Source organism: Arabidopsis lyrata (genome assembly GCF_000004255.2).
Source record: "Arabidopsis lyrata subsp. lyrata unplaced genomic scaffold ARALYscaffold_4, whole genome shotgun sequence".
NCBI classification, from domain to species: domain Eukaryota; kingdom Viridiplantae; phylum Streptophyta; class Magnoliopsida; order Brassicales; family Brassicaceae; genus Arabidopsis; species Arabidopsis lyrata.
Window position 1 is genome coordinate 19,343,023 of NW_003302552.1, and position 16,855 is coordinate 19,359,877.

At 34.6% G+C, this 16,855-nt stretch overlaps 2 protein-coding genes across 3 annotated transcripts; one reads left to right on the plus strand and one right to left on the minus strand.

Annotated features, from left to right (window-relative positions):
* Positions 1–7,951: 7,951 nt before the first annotated feature.
* Positions 7,952–11,230, minus strand: LOC9317746 (protein YIPF1 homolog). Of its 2 annotated transcripts, none has more exons than XM_002881634.2 (6): positions 10,984–11,230; positions 10,449–10,506; positions 10,258–10,338; positions 9,843–10,011; positions 8,684–8,957; positions 7,952–8,467 (listed from the first exon to the last, which is right to left on the minus strand). In XM_002881634.2, the coding sequence occupies exons 1-6, from the start codon at positions 11,035–11,037 to the stop codon at positions 8,273–8,275; spliced, it is 831 nt and encodes a 276-aa protein (XP_002881680.1). In that variant the 5' UTR covers positions 11,038–11,230; the 3' UTR covers positions 7,952–8,272. The 2 variants fall into 2 exon arrangements, with proteins under 2 accessions (XP_002881680.1, XP_020885114.1); XM_021029455.1 differs by having other exon boundaries at positions 10,258–10,341; positions 10,984–11,203.
* A 155-nt stretch (positions 11,231–11,385) lies between these two features.
* Positions 11,386–16,819, plus strand: LOC9317747 (E3 ubiquitin-protein ligase HOS1). Its single transcript, XM_002879777.2, has 10 exons — positions 11,386–11,653; positions 11,893–12,283; positions 12,614–12,748; positions 12,839–13,014; positions 13,504–13,905; positions 14,016–14,174; positions 14,278–14,769; positions 15,216–15,353; positions 15,534–16,183; positions 16,387–16,819. Exons 1-10 carry the CDS (start codon positions 11,564–11,566, stop codon positions 16,562–16,564), a joined length of 2,811 nt encoding a protein of 936 aa, XP_002879823.1. The 5' UTR covers positions 11,386–11,563; the 3' UTR covers positions 16,565–16,819.
* Positions 16,820–16,855: the final 36 nt, after the last annotated feature.

The window sequence follows — 16,855 nt, forward strand, 5'->3', positions numbered from 1 at the left end:
TTTCTATAGACTAATATGATAATATTTGTGCCAATCTCGAGATTCTCCAGATGAAAATAGATAAATAATGGCCAGTCCAGTTTCTTTATTCAAACATCATTCATCTCATTGGCCCTTTAAATAAGCCAGATATCGTTAATGACAGATTCAGAATTTCATATGAAACGATTTTGATATTTTATTTGTAGTGTTTTATTACACCAAAAACCATATTAAACCATACTCTAATATGTTTAGAAATCATAACTGGACAAAAATCAAAAATACATTACATTCGTACGTTGTAACTCAACAGTATAAAATACAAATGTAATGCAATTCAAATCTCTTACATTGTCTAACCATGCCACTCAAAGGCTCAAAGGTCCTAGATATCGTTGAAAACTTCCAAAAACTATGAGAGGCTTCCAAAATTGTTGGATCTTTGAGAATCAATTTCTTGAAAACTTCCACAAGCTACGGGTAGCTTCTTGAACTTGTATGTCGTTTCATGATGCGACATGTCGTTTTTGAAGCTGTTGAGAGCTTCTTGAAATGACGACAGATCAAACTATCCTAAGATGTTGGGTATATAAGATCAGATATTGAATTTGAACATTGGTGATACGACGACATAGTTCAACAGAAAGAGTACATTTTAATGCATAAGAATCCTATAAACCGAATCTTATGGTTTAGAGTTTAGGCATCGCTCTTAATTCTTGGGCATTAGAACTTCTCCCAAAAAAAACAAAGCCAATTGTAAAAAACTTGAACGCAGTGAATGGTGCATGAGTTTTGGTCAAAGCCATTATTCCAACACTTCCCCTATCTTCTTACATACTTCAGTTTTCATCCATCTCTAATTTTTTACACTTTTTCTTCCTTGGTATTTTTCTCGTTAATGGAGAAAATGAAACAAATAAAATAATCAATGTAATTCTCAGGTTTAAGCCAAAACAAAATAGTACTACAAAATTAATGGAATGAGGACACGTGGTTTGATGCGATTAGGGTCTCAGATGTCTGATTGTCTCTGGGGAATCATTGATCTGTGCATGTGCCCTTTTTTTTTAAGCCTTTAGGCCCAACCAACTCCAATCTTAGTCAAATAATATGCACTTATTTGTTTCTGTGATTTTATTCTTGTTTTTTAAACTTTTTTTTTTGATAAACCCTATCGGATGATCCGGTCAGTTTCGGTAGAAACGCACCGAAATACTTTAGAGTGGACTTCTCCCCGAAAGGCCACCACACTGTCTATCCCTAGTTTGGAATGCTTTCCGACTAATGACAAGGGTAGCCAGATCGACTGTTACTAAACTACCAGGTAAACTGCTTGGGCCTAATTTGGCTCAAACCTAGACTTTCCACACAAATGTGCTTTTTGTTTCCGGTGTAGATCGAACTTGAGTTAGTTCTTTCAAACTTTTCCCCAATTCTCAATTACCATTGGACTTCTTTCAAAACTTTTCCCTAATTCTCAACTACTTCTGGACCATAGCGGTGTAGACAAAAATTATTGTTATTGTTATTTAAACTAAAAATCACATTCGTAACCAACGACATATTCAGACATTTATATTTAGACTCAAGTATGCATAGACACGCAGCAGCTGCACATGCGTATATATATATATTTATATTTCAAAAGAAAGATGCGATTTTGATAGGTAGGTATATAAAATGATAATGGAGTAGTAAGTGAATAATACATTTTCTGTTGGAGAATCGTGATTCGTGTTACGAAAAAAAAAACCAAAAAAAATCGTGATTCGTGAATGCATGCTATTTCTTATATAGTGTTGTTAACTTTTGTGTATTTCTTGTTTACGTGGACAAATAAGTTTCAAAATGGTCGAAAGTGGAATTTTTATTTCTTTTGGGTAAATGATAAGAAGTGATGTGTATCAGTGCATGTCAAAACTACTTTTTCTTTCTTGCATGAAATTGATCCACGTGTGTTTTTATATCTATTAAGAGCAACATTATCAATGATCTCTTAGGACAACTTTTAAGCTAAGAAATATGTTTTATAACTAACAAAAATCTCTTAGCTAAGAGATTTTAAGAAACTTTTGTTAGTTATAATTAAGACATATCTCTTAACTTAAAAGTTGTGTTAAGAGACCACCAATAAAGATAGTCTTATAGCATGACATAGATTGAAATGGAGTCCGATGAAATGATGGCTCCTATTCGAAAGAAGCACAAAGATTAGTAGTGGACCTTAAATTTTCCGACTCATACCCAACATTGATAATCTATGTTATATATATTAACATTGATAATATCCCTTTGCTTTCTTGTTTTATTTTATTTTGCCAAGAAACTAATTCTATCTAACCTGAGTTCAATGTAAAATGTAAAACCAAACATTTCATTTATATGATATTTTCACTTTAGCAACAAAAAAATATATATATCTAGCGTCATAGTCGAACATGACGTTTATAAATAGAGAACGCACGGCGCCTCAAAATTTTTATGGATTATGTTCAAAGTTTCAAATATAGACTACAATTGTATTGTAAAAAATAGAAAATAAAACAAATGGGAACTTAAATTCTATACCATCTCAAACTGCTTGAAGGTCCAATTTTGTTTTATTTTATAAGGCGTATGTTTGATGTTAATTTATAAGGCGTATGTTTTGATGTTAATTTATATAAATAAAGTCCCCACTTTATAATATCCAAAAACAACTATGTGTACATAAATTTTGTTAAGTTTATATATATCACAAAGTAGGGGTGTCAAAATTAAATGAGCTAGCTCGCTCAACTCGGCTCAGCTCATGATGAGCTCGGACATTTCATGAGCTAACTCAGCTCAGCTCATTTATTAGATGAGCTTCAATATATAAACTCGGACTCAGATCATCTTGATCACGAGTTAAATGAGCTAGCTCGCGAGCTTATAACAAATAAATATAATAACAAAAATAATGTAAATTTTTTTAAAAAAATTAAAATAAATCCAATAACATAATTAATTCTAAGCTAAATAATGGAAATAAATCCAAGAAAAAAATAATCTCAAAACACCAAACAAAAAAAATCTCAAATAATAAATCCTAACAATTAAATTAAATTAATTAAAAATAATAGAAATATGGAATGATCAAGAATCTATTCCGTGTTACTCTTGCTCTTGAGATGATCCTACTGAAACATCTTCATTGTCTTCATCTACAAGTAAACGTTTTAGATAATTTCTAAATAGGATAATTCCTTTCTTTTTTTTTGGGAAACGTTTTAGATAAATTTTTAAAAGGATTATTTCTATATTACTTATATTATCTTCCAAAATTAATATGTAAAACACACACAAATTTTCTAAAAGAATAATTCTATTTTTGTGTAATTTAAATGGAAAAGATAAATATAAATATATATATATATATATATTTCTAAAAAAACTCGAGCTCATGAGCTAACTCATGTTCATTAAAGCTCGCTCATATAACTCGCGATCTAAAAAAAGCTCGATCACATAACTCATTTATTAAATGAGCCTAAAAAACAGAGCTCGTGCTCATGAAAAATCGAGCTGAGCTGAGCCAGCTCATGAGTTGCGAGCTCATTTTGACACCCCTATCACAAAGTCATGTTTAAATGCACATGTGGACATCTCTTCTAAGTCGTTCATGAGTGAATTCCAAGTTTTAGTAATGAATATTCACGTAATTTTAGAAAACCTCTAAAAGGATAATTGAGAAGAGGAATTAATTAAGTTATCACGATGCCATGACATACATGATATATCTATCAAGTCTTGACAAGAATAAATGGCTACAATCTTTTTGTGGGTACAATCCGATATATCATTGACCTCTATATGGATTTAAGTCACGAGACAAAGAAAAAAACTTGCAAAACTAGAACACGTATGTAGTTGGGCACATGTAACAAATTACAAATTAGGACATATGGTGCTTAGATAGACAGGTTCCAAACTTCAACACTCAATGGAGTAAGAAACGATCCTGCTACTGCACGAAACCTTACATTTAGCGAAGCTAAGTTTGTGACAGAATACGATAGGATACCCATTTTTTGAGAATGAGTTTAATTACATGAAAATTCTGGTTAAAAAATGTGCTAATGTTAGGATTAGTCAAAACGATATAACGATTATATGTGATACATGAATACATGATACATGAATACATGATACATGATACTAACTCTTAAAAACTCAACATTTACCAACAAAAAAACAAAATTAAACCCAAGAAAAATAGGGTGACATGTGTCATAAATTTCCATAGCAGAAAGATTATGTGTAAATGACATGTTTCAGATAATTATTCTTCAAATAACAACTAACAAGCAATTCCTGGTCAGTTTTGTCTTACATCATCTCTCATAGCGAAACAGGAGCCAAACAAATTATTGTTCATGAAAAATAAAGGCTTACAAGTTTGACAAAAAAAAAAAAATAGTCTTCGAAAATGGGTCCAAACACTTGTCAATTACATCACTCCCAGATTTTAGCGTATGATAAGATAACCCTTAAAACCAACGGTTTTTCTGCACAAGTAGTCGCATTTATATATATGGATATAGCGATTAATCGGAAAATCGGACTAAAATCGGGGATTAATCGGGGATTAGTTTTAGGGTTATTTTAATATTTTTAAAACATATTAATCCAATATTATTTTCAAAATTGCGGTAAACACATAAAAATGTATTTTTGAGACAAATTTTTATGATTTTTATTACAAATTTATGATTTTTATTAAAATTTGAACATAAATTATTGTAAAACATTACAAACTCTCAATTCAAATGATTGAATAACAAAAATAAAAAGTTTTTTTATACTAGCAATCTAAAAATAATCGGGGTATGTAAGATTAGGCGGGGAATAATCGGATTAGGCGGGAAGTAATCGGATTAGGCGGAGAGTAATCGGGTAACTGATTTCTTTAAGGGATTAGTCATTAATCGAGGCGGATAGGGTGGGCCTAGCGATTAAGCGGGGAATAATCGAGTCTAGGCGGGGATTTTTAGAACAAGGCTTAAAACCAACGGTTTTTCTGCACAAGTAGTCGCATTTATATATATGGATATACCAAATAAAACATATATTCCATGAAACTAAAAGATAATAAAGTAACTGTCGAAACTCACAAGACACAACAAGCCAATGAAAATCAATTTGTGGACACAAGATTCCTAACAAAAAAACTATCTTTTTTTTAATACTCAAAAATGTTTTGTATTTGTTTAATAAATTATATCGACCGATACAGTCAGTCCCAATAAAAAAAACCGCACCGAAATATTATAGAGTGAATTTTTTCTAAAAGCTGTGTAGAGTTAAAAAAAAAAAAGTGTTTATGGGCATCGACTGGCCAAAATACGAACACGTTCTGTTTTTGCAGCGCTGTTATAGATAAACAGATAAGATTTTTCACTCGACCAACAAAAATGAAGAAGAAAAGAATAAGATAAGATATTTATAAAAAGAAAAAAAAAAAGAGTAAGATAAGATGGAGTATAATGTATGTAGTATTATAAACATGCACACACTTGGAAAGTTGTAACTGGTGCAGCTTCATTGATCATTAGATTTTTTGCATCCAATGCAAATCCGTCACGAGTCACGAGTCCAAAAAAGTTTAGTGCAATCAGGTTCCAAAGGACTATTTCCCAAAAATAAGTAATCTCAAATTTATTTGGTAAAAGTCAAAAGAATATGAATGAATAGTTGAATAGTTATTGATAAAAACTGTAAAAAAATGCTAGGGGTTATAATTTCTAAAGGGTTGCAATAAGTATTTTTTGACGTCGATCGGTATCTTAAGCAAACTAAAGTCGAGCGAGAACAAAAAATTTGTGTCTGAGAGTGAGAGATCATGCAAGAAAAAAAAGGTATCTAGTACTCTTTCTTTTGAGTATTTTTCTACGGTCACACTATATAGTAAATTAATTTGGATATTTTATAAACATCGTTTGGATAAAGAAAAAGACAACGTGTCTTAAAAATATTATCATCCACGAAACAAAAATGTTTAATAAAAAATTTGACGAAAAAACATCGAGCACAAAAATATTATAGAATCCAAATTATTTTTTACATTTATAATATGAATTCCAGTTGTTACAAAAATAAATAATAAAAAAAATCATAAGATAAACAAAAACTACAGAAAATTTTAAGTATTTACGGAAGTAACTGAATTTGGCCGACATTTTATTTATTGGGTTTAACCACACAAATCACTACTACGTGTTAATCTTCATTACCCTCGTATTGAAAGTAGATATGTGGTGATAAGACGCAGATAGAGGAATAAAAGCTGAAGGAATCACTATCATGTGTCTACTCGAATATATAATTAGTAAAAATAAATCATTTGTTTGTAAGACTGATAGAGACAGTGATTGCCTGATTGGCATTGGGGAAGATCGGGTTGTTCATATAAATAATTGATATTGTTCCTTTTTACATATTATATACTTATTTACAGTTTCTTAAATTAATATTTTGGTAGTGGGAGGGGTGAGCTGGAGAACTTAAATTAATTATTGATGTAGTTTAGTTTGAGATGCCAGAACCAACAAGTAACTCAAGAGAAAAACAAAACTATAAAAAGTATAGAGAGGATTAAGAAGTTTTATTAGTGTGTTATTTTTGTCAACAACTTTTAATTAAAATTTAAAAGATGCATTCCTGAGGAATGTTGTTTACATATGTGATATGATGCGATTCGATGCGAATTTTTCACACTAAATTATCCGCTTTTATATTTGCATTTCGAAAGATTAAAAATAAAGAAAAACTTGAAAATTCCTTCTAATCTCTCTTAAAATCTTCTAAATACAAGTTTTATTAGTGTTATTGAATTAATATAAGGGAAATGGACGGTTGATTAAAGAAGAATAAGTAGAGAGTAGAGTCATAATCCAACAAATACGGGTTCATTATTTCTTGAAGAGTCACTGCTGCTTTACTTTTAAAAAGCGTGGATAACAAAATCACCTAAGTTAGTGTTAGGTACTAATGTTAAATTTCTTAATATACTGAGATATATCTTATATCATTACCATTTGTTTTTGTTTTTTGTCAGGATATTTACAAATTAATTATTATATAAAAGATGTGGATATACGAATATACCATAGACTTGACATGCAATTATATACGACATTTAAATCCAGTTAAGGTAGAAAGATACACGTTTAGATCTTTCGTCAAAACAAAAACAAATGGCTTGAACCATTATATATTATATAGTTTCGAATCATTGGGTTATATTAATTTATTCAAAGCATATTCTAAATTTTAATGCAATTGAAAAGCTTGAACGTCACTTTATTATATCTTAAGTTCTATAAGCTAGTAAGTAACTATGAAATTCATAGTTTCAACTTACATCAAATTTTGTTTTTTTTTTTTTTTTTTCATAAGACTTTCGTTAGAGCACATTGAATATTTGAATGAGTGCTTCTTGAGTTTTTTTTTTTTTTTCTTGAGCAAATGGGTGCTTCTTGATAAACTTAGCTATTTTTGTGTTAATAGTTAGAAACAATATGATTTATCTATTCAATGGGCCAATGAAGCAGGCCCGTAATCACCATTTGGCCCATTATTTCTTCCTACACACGTTTCATTAACAAGTCTGAGGATTCTTGTCGCAAGTCTTCGTGGTGTTTCTTAAGAACAATATCAGCGACTGAGATTAACATGTGATCGAGTCTGTTTATGGTTATAAAACAAGGAGAAATTGGTTTTTACATTAAATCTTGCAGATATTTTATGCATTTCCATTTTTTTCTTATCTAAAGTGGAATAAAGGCACTTCACAGGTTACTGTGAGTCTGTGACCTTTTGGCTTTACTCTTTCATACTTCACATGCTCTGTACTTACAAAAACAAGGTTTTTATGATTCACTCTCTGATAATCAAATCAACCATTCAAAAGACTACAAATGTCCCAAATGATTAAACAAAGCCATAGCGACAAATGGACTCGTCTTTACTTCACTCTTCAGAGTACAAAAGAGTAAATTGCAATAAACTTTGAGAATTTTCTTCCTTTTTCATATTTTTACTCCACAAGCAAAAAAGTGATAACAAACAAAACAAACAAAAAACATAATCGCTACAAGCAACGATGAGATTACGCTACGAATCCAAAAGATTCAGTGTATATGTTCCTTCTTTTACTTTGTGGGTTTCATTCTCTGGAAATCACATTCTTTGTTCTACCACATCACATCAAGATCTAAAGGTTTTACATATATGTTTTTGTCGGGTGTTGACTGTGTCGTGGAGATTAAGGAAAGAACCAGACCTTGATGAAGATCGAAAGAACCATTTGCAGACCAAATGCTGCAGCCATTACAACCGTGATATCATTGTTCGTCTCGAGGTAGGACCGTAGATTCAGGGCAACAAAGCACGATGATGCACTACCAGCTAAGAGTATAATCACCCATCTCAGAAACTCTACTGGAATAAGCAACGGAAGCTGCAAAAACACATCCTGAGTGTTAGAATGCTTAAGCAGCATGAAGTACAAAGTTGTGATACCATTTTAGGTTGATTTTCTGTATTGTGAATGGTCATTGAATGTTAAGTTACCAAACCATTGTGTATTAAGTATATGCATTTGTGTTTAGTGTTACAGATCATCAATTGATTAATTTTAACAGCGAAAGAGACCTAAGTTACTGAAGATACTTACAGAGGTTGGAACGAAAATGAAGAGAGAGTATCCCCAGAGGCACCAGAATCTTAGAAGATCAGCTTTGGACCCCATATAACGGAGTGAGAAATAAAATCCCAGAGGCACAATTATTGCATATCCATAGATTATAGATGCTGCCAAATTCATATAGTTCACATCAAAGATCCAAGGAGCATTACTGTCGGTTCGTTTCTTCACGAGATACGTGGCACAATTTCCGAGAGAAGCAAGCACAAACACAAGCGTAGTGCAGATCCAGACAAGTCCATACCTAACAGAGCGAAGAGATGCACACACGAGTCATTAATCTAGAAAATTTTGTGAAAGGCCCAGCTTTTAGCCAATCTTTAGAGGATAAAATGTTTTGATGTTTTCTATTCATTTGTCCAAGAGAAAATGAGGATATTTTAATCTATCGCCTGACGTAACAAAGCATTAAATGCATCCTATTAGCTTATAAAGCAATAATCCACTAAACCAATGACAACATCAACACACAAAGTGGGTAAAGTTTTAGTCTTTACTCAACGAGGCCTGTCTTTAATTGCCTTGAAGCCTGATCGGACAAATCCTATTGTCAGATCTTATGTTTCCTAAGCAAAAAGATTACACCACATCAACCTTACGATAGTCTAATGGAAACTATGTTACAGACTATGAAAATAGCTAGAAGCCTGAACCTAACGTGAGGAAATGTTTTAACAAGCGATAGTTAGCTGAGAGCCTTAATTAAGTCTAAAGTAAATCAGTTTCAGAGAAACACTCACGCAGCAAAACTATAGTAACAAAAAACATTAAACAAGCGAAAAGAAAAAGGGTAAAGCAGGAAACCTACGGTTTTATCAATAACTCAAATTACTTAATATTTGATGAAACTACGGTTATAATCATCAAATACGATAGCTCTATTGGCAATCTCTACTCTAGTAGAGCTATTTAGCTAACACCTGGCAACTGGAAAGCATTCCCCAAACCTATGACATATTAAATTCATTCCTTTGACCTGACACAACAGGAATGTGCTTCCAGAAAGGTGCAGAAGATGACACATAAAATGGTAACAAATTAACAGACTGACTTAAAATGGTAAGAACTCTCGCAGAGCAAGTGCAATCACCGAGAAGACTGAAGGGCAAAAAGGCATTAAAAGACTTACAAATCAGGGTTTGCATCAATCTTGTTGAAAAAATCCCCACTAGTAGGATATAACGAGCTCATCAATCTGTTCAAAACAACATCAGTGTCCACGTCGAAGTATTGGGTATATGAGTAGACGTTAAAAAAGCCCTTCCAGTTGTTTGATGGCTGTTGTTCTGGTCCTTGTACTGGAATAGATAAAATAAATCATCATAAAAGAAAGAACAAGGTGAAAAAAGGTATATAGGATCTTCACATGCATAAGAAAAACGAGGTTCACTCACACAAGCATTCTTTCAACCATTTTACTGTTAGTTCGACGTTCGGAATATCTAATTTTGAATATATAACAAGTTCTTACCGTTTAACTGATTCATGGTGCCTACAGATTATAAAAATCTCCTAAAAAAAGAATCTAAAAGGAGTATATATACCTGTTGGACTCTCAAGAGTTTGATAACCCTTTGTATTGTTTCCTAGATTTGGTGGAAATATTTGCATGTTAGCAGAAGGACCTGCTATAATGCAGAACACATACAACACTCAAAGTCTTGCACTACCAGAAAAAAAAAAGTCATTTGCAAAAGATAGTTCAAGCAACAACTAGCAAAAAAAGAAAGCACACCTTCATTTACGCTTGCTATTGGTACATTTGTGCTTCTCTTGTCGTCGCTGATCACAGCCTAAGAAAGAAAGATGCTTGTATTAGACATAAGAACATCGGCGTAGTCATTCACTCGAAACATTTATCTTAGCGGTTTCAATCCAAAATGAAGAGCTATCATGCAAGCATTTAAACTCAAATCCAATGTTGTTATTCATAAACTAAGAAACGACTCCCAAAACGGTGAAAAACTTAAGACTTGACAGATATAGAAACCCCGAAATGCGAATAAGGAAATCGTCGATTGTTCTATGAATGTGAGGACTTTAAGCAACATCATGGACGGGACAAAGAAAATATGAAAGTTTCAAAATTCTACTTGCTAATGAAATCGTGAACGATTCTAAAAACTGGATTTTGTAACACTAGAGACAGAAACACAACAAATACACGAAAAAGAAAAACAACCACATGCACCAAAAATGTTAAAAAAAACTCAATGAAAGAGCTTATTGATGGTGAAATCGTAGAAGCAATGGATGTATTCTAGACTTACAGGAACTGAACCAAGCAAATGGCTCGTTTGTAGATTAGCGAACGACTCATCCATCGAACAAAGAGAAAAGGAAACCAAAGCAAAGCTTAGAAGAGAGGTTCTTCTAATCTCAGTAAGAAATCGATAAGATCGGAAAAAAGATCGTCCCTTGCTCTGAATTTTTAAGGTTTCTGGGTTTTCTTCTCTCCTCCGTCGTCGTGGAAGCAATTGGGAAAGGAAGACGAGAAAGAGAGAACGATCCACGCGCTTTCTTCTTAAGCAAGTGGTAAAACACGCGCCGTTCACTTTCTTACACGTGATTTGCCGACTGGGCCATACAATCACAAGGCCCATATTTAAAATTTGACCCTGCTTGACCCGAATTAAACAATCCGACCCGACCCGACCCGACCCGACCCGACCCGACCCGACCCGTTTGAGGAGCGTCGCGAGAAATTCACTCAACAGTGTTTCTCTCTTTGTCTTCCCTCCCGAGAAAGCTTAATGGAGCCCTAGACTGGTTTTATCACTCTCGCCAACACCAACCACGCCTTTTCTCTATTTACCTCCATTTTTTGGGTTTGTTTCTTCAACGGAGAAGATGGATACCAGAGAAATCAATGGTTTTGCCTCCGCCGCGAGATCGATATCTCTTCCTACGCAGCCAAATTACAGTAGCAAGCCTGTTCAGGTTCTTCCGCTTGATACTTTTTTGATTGTCTTCTTCTTCTTTTGTAATCGTTTAGCTCAGGTCATATGATACCTAGGTGCTCTTTCATCTTCAGCTTAAGTGAGTTTTGCAGAGCTTAGAGTTAATTACGAATTTATTGTGTTATGGCTTATACTACTTGGAGATATCTGTCTACAAGCATTTGTTGGTTTCTGAATTGGTGTTTTCTTTAGTTTAAGTTCATCCACTGTTTATTGCAGGAGGCGTTGAAACATTTGGCATCTATCAACCTTAGAGAATTGTGTAATGAGGCAAAAGTTGAGCGATGTCGTGCAACAAGAGACTTGGCTAGCTGTGGACGATTTGTTAACTATGTGTTGAATCCATGTGGGCATGCCTCCTTGTGCTCAGAGTGTTGTCAGAGGTGTGATGTTTGTCCTATCTGTAGAAGTACGCTACCAAAATACGGAGATAGACTTCGGCTTCGTCTCTATTATGAGTGTGTTGAAGCTGGTTTGATTTCCCGAACACATGAAGAGGCGTCTCAGGATTCAGATGAGGATGAAGATCAATTGGCAGCTGATGTTCATCGTCTTTATTCTCTGTTTGATGTTGCTATGAACAACAATTTGATATCTGTGGTTTGCCATTGTATCCTTCTGTTGCGCTTTATGCCCGCTGTCAGATATATGCATTTAGTCTTTAGTTTCCTGTTTGATACTTCATGAATTTCTTATAGATTCGTATGCATGTGTTGTCTCAATTACAGCTGTGACCATGAATCTCCTTATGAAAATGCATGTGCTATTAGAAACTGTGTTTATATGGGGGATTTTGTACTGATAGGTTCATTTATTCTTAGGTAGTTCTTGTTTCCTGCCAATCTCTGTTGGACATAATGTGCATAGTGTTTTTGTCATTCTCTAAGAGGTATTTTATGTTTGATGCATAGTTGACATCTCCTTGACAGAAAATGAATAGATATCACCAATGTCTGTATGGATGAGACAGCTGTATCTAGTGATCCGGTCATTGCTTTCTTGCTGGATGAAGTTGTTGTCAAGGATTGGGTCAAGCGTACATTCCGGAGCATCTTAGCTGAGCTTCAAGAAATCTGTATCCTTTTAGCTGTTAATATTTTTATGTTTCTTAAGACAGTATATGTGTGTACCTTAAGGTCTGTCTATCTTTAATATTGGCTCTCAGATAGTCTTGAAACAAAAGAGATGCAAGCGTGGTTAGATAAACTCCTAAGGTGTTCCAAACAGGTGGCTGGCATATGTAGTGTGCTCGAAGTTATGGAATCAGCTTTTAACGGTTCTGTTTCATCTCAGCTTCAAGATGTGCTGAAGCTTAGGGAGAACATTGGTAAAACGAAGCAGGTCAGCCAAGATTTTATTTCATTGATATCCAAACAGCTTTGCAAAAGTATGCTTAAATATGTTCCTATGTGCATTATGTTTAGTTCATCTCTGTCACTAGAAATCGGCATACCATGGAAGGTCATCTTCCATGCTTTCCAAAATCATAAGAATGAGTTATTTGTTTTGTATATGGTTTGCGATAAAAAATTTACAGTAAAAGCTTTGCATTTAGATGTATGAAAGACACGATAATGGTCTTCCATCATCAGCTTGGATCTGATTACGTATCCCTACTTCTGGGACTTTATATTATATTCTTAATGTCATTGGCATATTAGTGAATGTTTTTGGGTATATTAAACCTATCTTTATATGACATACTGAATAGTATATGAGTATAACCTTATGGCTCCTGACCAGAGAGTCTTTTAAATAGACCAGCTCTTTAGCTATTGATACAAGATCACCGAGCTTACGGTGTGCTTACCCTATTGTTTTTTTTTTCAGCATCTGGACATAATGGTCTGGTGCATCAGACACGGATTTCTGGAGGATGTGAGGTCTCGATATTCTAATTTCACATCGTGGAATGCCCTTGTAGGAGAAAGAAAATCAAATGCAATTAAGCGTGCATGGCCTGATGCTGTAGACCAGTCTTCAGATTGCAATGTACAGAGTGCTTCCCTCTTTATTGAAGATGCTTTACAAAATCTTGAGAGAGAGCCAGAGTACAGTCAGGAAATAGGGGCCGACCTAGAAGTTGGATGTTTACAGAAGGATAAGAGATCATTTCTTAGGTCCAAAATAGAGGGAACTTCAGGATCTTATCCATTTGAGAATCTTAGAACTGCTGCGGACATGCTCTTTTTACATGGCGGTTCAGATTTGGTTGTTGCGAAGCAAGCAATTGTATCCTTTTGTCATCGCCTATTTTCACATTACACTGCACTTTACTTTTAATGGATACTCGAATATTCCCATGGTTTTCTTTTTCGCTAGTTTCCTTAACCAGGAGATAGTTTCTTTACTACCTGTTTGATCGGCATTGGACTACCCCTGAAAAATATTGGAAGCACATTATAGATGATTTAGCTGCTACCTTTGGCATAACCAGGCATTCATTGTTGGAGTCTTTTGTATTTTATCTTCTCGATGATCATTCTGAGGAGGCACTCCAGGTATCTTTTGGCATTCCCAAGGAAAACTTATAGAAATGTGTATTTTATTGTGCCATACATTTATTATTGATGTAGCTTACAAATTTTCCAAATTATATTTCAGGAAGCTTGTAGGATTCTTCCTGAAATATGTGGTCCAGAAACCTACCCCAAAGTTGCGCAAGTCCTGTTAGAAAGGGAAAACCCTGAAACAGCTCTTATGGTCTTGCGTTGGTCTGGTCGTGATGGTGTATCAGAATTGGTTTCAATTGGTGAAGCTGTCACAGCTGTTCGTGTGAGAGTGGAATGTGGTCTTTTGAGTGAAGCATTCACATACCAAAGGACACTTTGCTTGAAAGTAAAGGAAAATAATTTGAAAAATGGAGCTGTGAAACATGTGTCTGATGATCTAGATAGCTGGAGTTGGACGGAATGGATGGAGATACTTGTCAATGAATTCTGCTTTCTTTCTATTCGGAGAAACTTGGTTGATCGAATCATTGAGTTACCGTGGAACCCAGACGAGGAGAAATATCTGCACAGATGCTTATTAGATTCTGCAACTGATGACCCCTCATCAGTTGTGGGTAGTCTTTTGGTTGTCTTTTATCTTCAGGTAAGTAATTATATTTTCATACTTAAAATAACTTCACTTGAACAAAATGGGCTGAGATGTCTTTGTCAGCACGAGAGTAGCTTTAGCAACAGGCATATACGTACTTAGACAACAGCTTAAACGTCCTGAGCTTTAAGCTACATATCTCATTTGAAAATTTTAATAAGGGATCTAGATGGTGGCTCTGTGTAGAATTAGCTCATACTACTATTTACTGGTTTACATTCTCGTAAGTGATGTCTGGGCTTCCACAATCTTTTATAATTCGAGCTTGATGTAGTCTGGCATGTTGAGAGTCGTGAACAAGCATGAAATTATTTGAACAACCAGGCAGACTGCATCATTATAAACCATGCTTAACTCTGGAAAATTATTATTTTTTGTATATGGTTGGGTACTTTGGTCTGTCTTTGACTGGAAATTACTGGTTGTTCACATTGCTGCAGCGCTACCGTTACATCCAGGCATACCAAGTCGATCTTAGGCTCCAGAAAATTGAAGAGGCTTTTGTATCCGACAATCAAACTGGGGAAGAAGTTATGTTCAGAATGCGATCACAGAGTCATTGGAGAAAAGAGTTAGTTGTAAGTATTCCAGCCAACTTTCCATGTACAAGTAGTGCTTAGTAGCCTGTTGATGACTTGATGCTTGCAGAATTGTCTAGTATTCTGAAACTTGAATGTACTTTATGTGCAATATTACTTGATATTGGCTATTTTAACTGGACAATTAAACCCTCTTGTGTCTCTGTTGCTTTGAAACAGGATAGAGCCATAGATATACTTCCAGTAATCCAGCAGCAGCAAGTTAGATCTGGAAAATTTTCTGAGATGGAAGATGCCTCTGAAAGTGCTTCTGAAGGAGTAAAAAACTCTGATCTTCCCGATGCATCTGACATGATTACTTCTTCAGTTCCCTTTGCTGCAACTAATTCCGTTTTTCTTCAAAGGGCTAACAATGCCAGCGCTAGAGAGCCAGTGGCTAATAATGGCAGTCCTTTTCAACCCGGTCATTTGATAGGAAATGCTTCCCTTGATCTTTCCCATGGAAGGTTATTTACAAACGCAAATAGAGGACAAAAGAGTGAAGTTAGAAGCATAACCAAGGCTCTGAAATTCGGTGAAATGTCAACTCCGTTCAAAGATCTAAATAGAACTCGTGGGAACAGCCAGCTCAAAGGAAAAAGGACCGAAGAAACCTCTCCAGAGACAAATGTTGATAGATTCATGGAGAATAATATGAGCTCCCCTTATCTTCGCCGAGTCACAGCTAACAATCCTGTGACAGTGAAATCTAGCAGCAACCATCTCAATGGATCTGCACAGAAACCGGAATCCACCTTTTTTGGCGCAAGGATGCAAGCAGACAAAGATAACTTTGTTGATTTGGATGATCCAATGGACATGTCTTCGAGGTATTTTTCCTCTCTTCTTGATCTCTTAGCCTTTTTTTCCTTTCTGGAAATTGTTTGGTATAAAACTGTTGTTACCGTTTGGTTTGAAACTAAAGTCCTGTTTGGATTCAGTTTGAGGAATTTTGGTTATTTTCTTTTGTCCACCCCTTATTATGTTGATATTGGATGGGCTACATATAAATTGTGTGTATCATGAATTGCAGCTTGAAGGACAACAACAATGTCTTGGCCACTGAGAGCAGAAATAACAGTGGCGGATTGAGGTGGCGGTCAGATGAAACAAGCGATGAGGAAGATGAACTGAAGTTGGGCATGGAACTGACTAATTTCAGTTCCATGCCGGTGAAGGGAAGGAGGAGACGTAGATTTGCGGCAAGATGAAATAAAACAAACACTCAAAAAGACCATCATCAATTATGTTAAGCATAGAGAAAGGAAGAGATAAGAGCAAGTTGTGTAAAGAGGGAGAGAGATGGTACAGTGAGCTTTGTTCTCCTGATTATTTTTTTGTGCTGAATTTTGTGTTTTTCTTCTTTTGTTTACCTTTTTGGGACATTTATTTTTCGGATATCATTGTGGTGAAATGATGAGTATGTTTAATTGCATTGAGATTAAATAATTTTCTTTTTGTATTCACTATTTCTTCTCACCAAAGTTCAGAGTTTTAATTAT